At 37.9% G+C, this 7,130-nt stretch overlaps 1 protein-coding gene across 1 annotated transcript in view; it reads right to left on the minus strand.

Annotated features, from left to right (window-relative positions):
- Nucleotides 1-6,428, minus strand: part of LOC107748609 (integrin beta-like protein 1) — a 43,788-nt gene extending 37,360 nt beyond the window's left edge. Inside the window, exons 1-2 of the mRNA XM_016563486.1 lie at nt 6,277-6,428; nt 5,209-5,411 (exon numbers count right to left, since the gene is read on the minus strand). Of these exons, the coding sequence (XP_016418972.1) occupies nt 5,209-5,411; nt 6,277-6,368 (295 nt within the window). The 5' untranslated portion in view covers nt 6,369-6,428. The remainder of the gene's footprint in view (nt 1-5,208; nt 5,412-6,276) is intronic.
- Between the last annotated feature and the right edge of the window lie 702 nt (nt 6,429-7,130).

Here is a 7,130-nt window from a genome sequence, read left to right on the forward strand (position 1 = left end):
TTTTGTACAACATTTGCAACTGCTTTTTATCACTAGAAGCACCACAAAATTAAATTGTGTCATCTGTTATAGGGACTACTGAACAGACATTTATAAGTTGATTTTAAAATGCAAAGTATTGAAAATAATAATAAAACTCTGTAAACAATTTGCGTTTTTACAACACTATAAGTGTGTCCCATCAGGTAATGAAAAGTTGTACACACACTTGTGGTCTTCATGCTCACTTGAACACTTGGGCCAAATACAGGAAATACGTCATAGAAGTAGTCAAGTGGTCAAGTGCAAAGACCACAAGTGTGGGTATTTGGACAAGGTATTGGTCTATGGCGCAGTCTATTTTCAGTTCCTCAAAATAGCAACGTGCCAACAATGCGCCTGAACACACCTCTTTTTTAGACCAGCAAAGTTATTGGAGTATTTTTTTTACAAGAAAATACTATTTTAGTCTTTCTACTTCAAAATTTTACATTTAATCTAATGTGTTACTTGCTTGTTTCTTTGTAATTATTTGTGAAATTTATTAGCAATTTATTTGAAAATGGTTTCTACACCAATTTTTATTTAAATTTTTTTTGTAAATGCAGCTAATTTATCATATCAAAACAAGAAAAAAATAAAATAAATAAAACAGGGCTGCACCCTGAAATTAATCTAACAGGTTTAACACTGGATTGGGACAAACATCCACAAAAACTGACAAGATTTTTTTATGCATTACAAAAGACACAATCTCCAGCAGGCTCTTTGTTAATCAGCATGCTATGAAGTTTGCACATGTTTTTATCCACACAAACCTTTGTAAACCAGGGCCTTTATGTGCTAGCTTGATCTTGAAGACATTTTTTTCCTCTCAGCCTGTTAAACAGCGGCTTTGTATAAAACAAGACAGTGAGGTAATTATTTCCCCTTGTTGTTCTCCTGCTTTGCGTTGTAGAGCGTGAAATGATTATGTGCTAGGCTGGGCTGAGTGTGAGGGAGACATCTGTCCTGGTTAATAATGCTGCATACCTACAGCAGACCTGCAGCGATGAAGACAGGCCAAATCATGTAAAGAATGAGGGTCACTGAGTGTAATAAGTTTATAGACAATCTATGATTAATGATACTTGTCAGACCTGTGGTCTAGCTTTTTGAGCCGTAGCGCTCATATGGGAGATGTGTGTTCATTTCCGGCCCATGTCATGTTCATCTTTTCCCTATTTCCTCTCACCTGACATTTGATAGTGTGTTACTAATTGGATGAAATACCAGAGAGGAAATTAAAGTGTCATTTTGGCATCATCATTCATATTTGCAGTGAAATGACAGTGTTGTCCCCTGTTCGGATACAATTTCCTGTTCCATTGTATTCCAAGTGTATATTGACCTGGAAGGCATGTGACCTTTTCCATGTAATTTGAAGTATGGATCAGACCTGCTGCCTGAGCTAGTACTCAAACTATGGTGACAGAGGCTTGCTAGAATGCATATGTTTGTTCACCAGAACCATAAACACTGCTGTCAAGCCCATCATATATGTAAGCAAACTATCATCACACTTCACCTAAGCATTTTAAAAAGTGCTATTGGTTACTCATCATGTGTGCAAATGTCTTTGGCACATTAGAGGTTAGGAAGGTAATTTGTATCTTTTGCTTTAGTGTGCCAGTAGGAAATATCAGTTTTAGATATCATATCATATCAAACATTTCTTTAGCAATTATTGTAATAATCAAGTGATATTTGTGTACGAACAAGAGGTCCAGATTGAGACAGTATGGGATAGACCCTGAGACAGATTATTCTAAGCATCTCGGAGTAGTTGCCATAGTTCTTCTATGGCTTTAGAGGCTGTTCACACAGAATGCATTTTTCCATTCCACTGCACTACTTTTCCATTGTTTTTCTATGTAAACAAGCACTAGACATGCATCTTTGACCATTGTGTTCGCATCTTGCGCAAGACAGCATTTTAAACACGTGGCAATCAAGATAAAAGCAAGGTTGTGTGATATTCCTATAAGCCATTTCCCCATCAGAATGTTCTTGGGAAGAACAGAAGTCCAACAACAAAAAGACTTAGGAAAAAGCTCTTGACAGAGTTCCACTGGGACCTGAATTCACTCAATATTCACTCAATATCACTCTTCTGACACGCTCACTCAAGCACATCAAAAAAAGCAAAAGATCTCAAGGGTATCATAAATCACAGCCATTGATGTATATTGATGTATATAAAATAACTTTCTGTGAACATAAATGATCATATATCTGTTCTTCACATATACCTAATTTTAGTTTGTTTCAGATTGGAGAGGAAAGGTCTCTAGATGGCAACACTTGCTTGATAAAAAGGTCAATGCATCACACCACAGCACCAAAAATGAGTAGCTGAGAAAATTTCTACAGATGGAAAAGAGCTACAGAGGAGGAAAAGTTAAGGCAGTGCTGTGCCAAATCTTTCACGTGGCTCCTTGAAACCCCAATTAACTTGTTTTGGGAGGGGGAAAATGAGTGAGAGAAGTGGAAAGGAACTGCCACGTTGAGCTCTGTCCCCATAAAGTAGAAGAAAAAAGCAAAACCAGGTTACATAAAAAGGAAAGAAAACCATGAAATTGTGCTCCATTTTTCCCAGTCTGTACAAACAATTAAAATCCCATGGAAATGCTTGTACATTTGGATTTTTGTGCTATTCGGTGACAACAAATGAAAAAGAAATATTCACATATGTTAATCACATGTAGCCTATTGAAACACTAGAGATGCAAACAAACACACAGCTGGTGACCAGCTGTCAGGTAAAAACATTGTGTGAAAGGTCTCTAGATGGCAACACTTGCTTGATAAAAAGGTCAATGCATCACACCACAGCACCAAAAATGAAGGTCACACCGAGTAGCTGAGAAAATTTCTACAGATGGAAAAGAGCTACAGAGGAGGAAAAGTTAAGGCAGTGCTGTGCCAAATCTTTCACGTGGCTCCTTGAAACCCCAATTAACTTGTTTTGGGAGGGGGAAAATGAGTGAGAGAAGTGGAAAGGAACTGCCACGTTGAGCTCTGTCCCCATAAAGTAGAAGAAAAAAGCAAAACCAGGTTACATAAAAAGGAAAGAAAACCATGAAATTGTGCTCCATTTTTCCCAGTCTGTACAAACAATTAAAATCCCATGGAAATGCTTGTACATTTGGATTTTTGTGCTATTCGGTGACAACAAATGAAAAAGAAATATTCACATATGTTAATCACATGTAGCCTATTGAAACACTAGAGATGCAAACAAACACACAGCTGGTGACCAGCTGTCAGGTAAAAACATTGTGTAGTTTTGTGCACCCTAAAGTCCTAGTTTGCAGTCTTATTGCTGGGTCAAGATATGCTGTCATGTCTGTCTGTTTGTCAGTGAACAAAAACAGGTGTTTCAAAGCAAAATGATTTATGGAGTCTCCCTGAACAAATGCAACTCTCCAGAGACCAAGACAAGTTTTTCTTCTTAAGTCAGAACCGAAATTTCTCATTAAATGCTCCACTTATCATGCAGATCTTGTAATGAGAAATTAAATTATTAAAAATTAAGGCAAAGAAATGCAGCTTATAGTCGGGGACTACTATATGGAGCACGTAAACAAGACCTTATGTGCCCTGTATGCTGACTGAAATGACAAGACAGTGTTTTAAAGCAATATACAAACAATGCTGCTCAGCTTGCACATCCTGCTATTTTTGTGTAATGGTCAAAAAGATTGAACAGAAGACAAACAGAAAGCACAGCCTTTCTCACTGTATTTATGATATAAATTCCACCTGATGCTATTCTAAAACTTCAATTACAGTGAAGTGAAGGGATGTGAACAATGGCACAACATCAAAGTCCTTTTACATGTCTAGAATATCCCAAACTGGCATGAACCAGCTCAGAAAACCAGCTTTATATTTAAAGGATGAGATGTAGGGTATTTTGACAGAGATGTGCAGTACAGCCTTGATGTTAGGCAAGAAAAAAAATAATGCTGGTCCATATGTGGCCTCCATTTTCAGAATACGTAACCATGAGAGAAACTCTATTATCAGCTATGCTCCAAAGCTAACAAGCTCTTCACTGGTTCGCAACATGCCTCCACAAATAAATCTTTCTTTCCAGCTTCACATATCTCCATTAGTGGTCCTCAGCATCTTGTGCGTACAGATCAGAACTGGAGGTGGTATGGAAATAGATGGGTGTTTTTGTTCAAGGTCTGTTAGGTGGATTGCTGTTTTCAAGAGTATAGAACTCAGTGCAGAAAATCAACATGTTACAGCTATAGAGAGCAACAGCAGTAAAGTAAGCAAAAACCCCATTCATATTCTTCATGGAAAAATTTACTCTTAGTTGTAATGTATAAACTTCTCAAGAGAGTCCAATCACAGATCATATATGATTCTGCAGAATTCCAAGTGAGTTCAACTTCCTTTAAAAAATTGTTTAATATTCTTTTTCAACAGAAAGAAAACTACACTACCCATAATCCTGAACAGAGAAGGCACTTTTACTGTAGAAACAGAAATGGTTGCAAAAATATGTCAGTTGTTGTTTAGGTTCATGGCTTTGAAGTCTTTATTGAAGAACTTCTAAAAAAGTCAATAGAATAAATAAAAAAAGAATAATACTTTCAGAACCAAGGCAGCTTGAAAAGTGTATGGTCACAGTTGCTCTCTATGGAGTGTAAATATCTTACACTAGGAGCACCACTGTGTCCTTATTATAAAATGTTTCAAAGCCATTGGCAGGTCATGGTGCTGTTAGTCAAGGGTTTGGAAGTCAGGTTATTCAGGATTCTTTGCTAATGGATTTCTTTGGACTCACACCAAATTTTGCACACACTCACCATCCAGTGGAAACTACTGAAATAACATTCAACACAGTAAAGGAAGTATCTGTGAAAATGATCCTTTGAAGCAGTGTCTGCAAAATTAAAAAAAGAGGGTTGCTACAGAACAACATGGCACCCAAACAGGCTCCTTTGAAACTGCCTATGTTTGGCTGAATAGAGGCACTGTGAAATTCAAATGAGACCTTGTAGCTAATGACACAGTATTGGATGGAACATCAAAGGCCTTTACTGAAGCTGGCTGTGTCTTTTCTTGCACACGTCTACAAAGCCTTTTTTTGCAGAAGACACTTGATATTGAAACATGACATTCACAAGTAAGTGAGAAAGCTGTGCTGGGAGAGTGTGAGACAGCTCTTACCTCCACAGGTCTTCCCGTCATATGTCGGACAGATCCAGTCATGGCATTCACAACGTGGTCCATAGAACGTTCCGGGTTCCGTGACCTGGCATATGCAAATCCCGCACTCACACTCACCTCTTCCACTACAGATCAAACCGTCGGGGGTCCGACAGCGCCTCAGTGATGATTCAGGGGAGATCTTACACTCTCCACCCACCTGCCTGCAAAACACAAGAGTGTTCATTCACCCCGTGACCTTTGCCTTCCACATCAAACCTCTGTTCTTCCCCTGTAGGTGAACATATGCCAGATGGTGGATGAGTGGGTGGTGGTTTGCAATCCTCCCTTTCACCAGTAATGACAACCAGACTCACAATCCTACTGAAAACAAATGGTGGACTGTATTCCACTGTTTATTATTTTCTCACCCGAGTTCCCCTGTGAAAAATATTTCGTTTGGTAGCGTTCTTACATACCTCTCCTGCTTCTCGTCTCTGCAGTTGGCCTTTCTCACATTACAGGGAAATAAAGTACACTTTTAAAAAATATTTTTTTAAGCAAACACTGTTCAGGGGCTTGGTAAGTTGCAGCTACATGGAACAAGTCTGTCAGCCACAACAGCATATTCAGTCTGATTCTAGTCTCTGTCTCTGATTATGTGCAATGCAGCCAGAGCATACATAAACATGCATTGTGGTACACATTAGGGTGAATGTGCACCTGTATAAACCACTTAAGTAATTTGTCAAAATTACAGTCACACAACTGGGGACCTTAGCCAAAACCATAGGAAGAGATCAAAAAGGTGCATATGTTTCTGATTTTAAGGAAATACCATACTGTATGTTCTGTGAGGTAAAAACTGGCTTAAAGGGGCATTAAGTAAAAGAAATAAAACATTGCTGGCAATGAAAAAAGAAAGAAGTGTAAATAGCTTAATATAGAAATCTACAAACCTCAGACAAGTTCTGTAGCTGTGACTACACAACAGAAACTTTCCCGTCTGTAAAAATCCAGTCTGTCAGCAAAACGTGGCTGCACAGTGGAAAAGTCAAACTGATTGAAAAACAAGACAGCTAAACTCACCTTAGCGACTGCTGTAAACTTCCTTGAACGGCAGAGAGCAAAATTAGAAGCAAAGCACCTAAGACAGAGTTCACCAAAGTCTCTGCATGCATGTTTAGATCCCCACCAGAAACCTGAAGTGAAGTGCCTTCAGGAATTTCCACTTTCTAAAACAGAGGGAGAACGGGCTGGCCAAATCCAGCTCGAACGCTTCAGAGGCCAACAGTGCTCTCCATATGAATGTCTTTGATTAGTTGTGACTCTCGGTGCAAAGGCAGGAGTAAGAGATAAAGTGCCAATAAAGAAAACTTTATCACCATAATTCAAAACAGTTGTTCATAAAGATGCTTAAAAAGGGGATTTGCTATACCAATCATTATAAAAACAGAACATAAAATATGAAATGGAGACAACTGGTTATGAAACAACAAAAACTCTTTCGAGACTGTTTTAATGAGCTTGAATCTCTTTCACTGTGATTGAATTATCTGTTTTATGCTAATATTTAATCATATTGCTAATATTTTTTCCAACACAATAATAATGAGCAACATTAAATGAAGATTCCGGGGGAATATATTAATATCAAGCTATTCCCAGATTTATATGATCCATCTAGTTCAATGGCTGCAATCCACTTTCCATTAATAAATAATTATTTGAAATAAAAATGAAATATGAAATAAAATAGTTATAGTTGCAGACACCTAGCCTACCAAGCAATATGGCTCTTCCTGACAAATTAACATACAGTAAATGTATTAAGCATAATCCGACGAATCAAATGACAGCAGGTTATGACCTTTTGATTAGGCTAAATTATTTATCCATTTTTTATAACAACTTAACAAGGACCTTAGAGCAAAAATAAGAAC

This window comes from Sinocyclocheilus rhinocerous, unplaced genomic scaffold (genome assembly GCF_001515625.1).
Source record: "Sinocyclocheilus rhinocerous isolate Xijiao unplaced genomic scaffold, SAMN03320098_v1.1 scaffold410, whole genome shotgun sequence".
Classification (NCBI taxonomy): Eukaryota; Metazoa; Chordata; class Actinopteri; order Cypriniformes; family Cyprinidae; genus Sinocyclocheilus; species Sinocyclocheilus rhinocerous.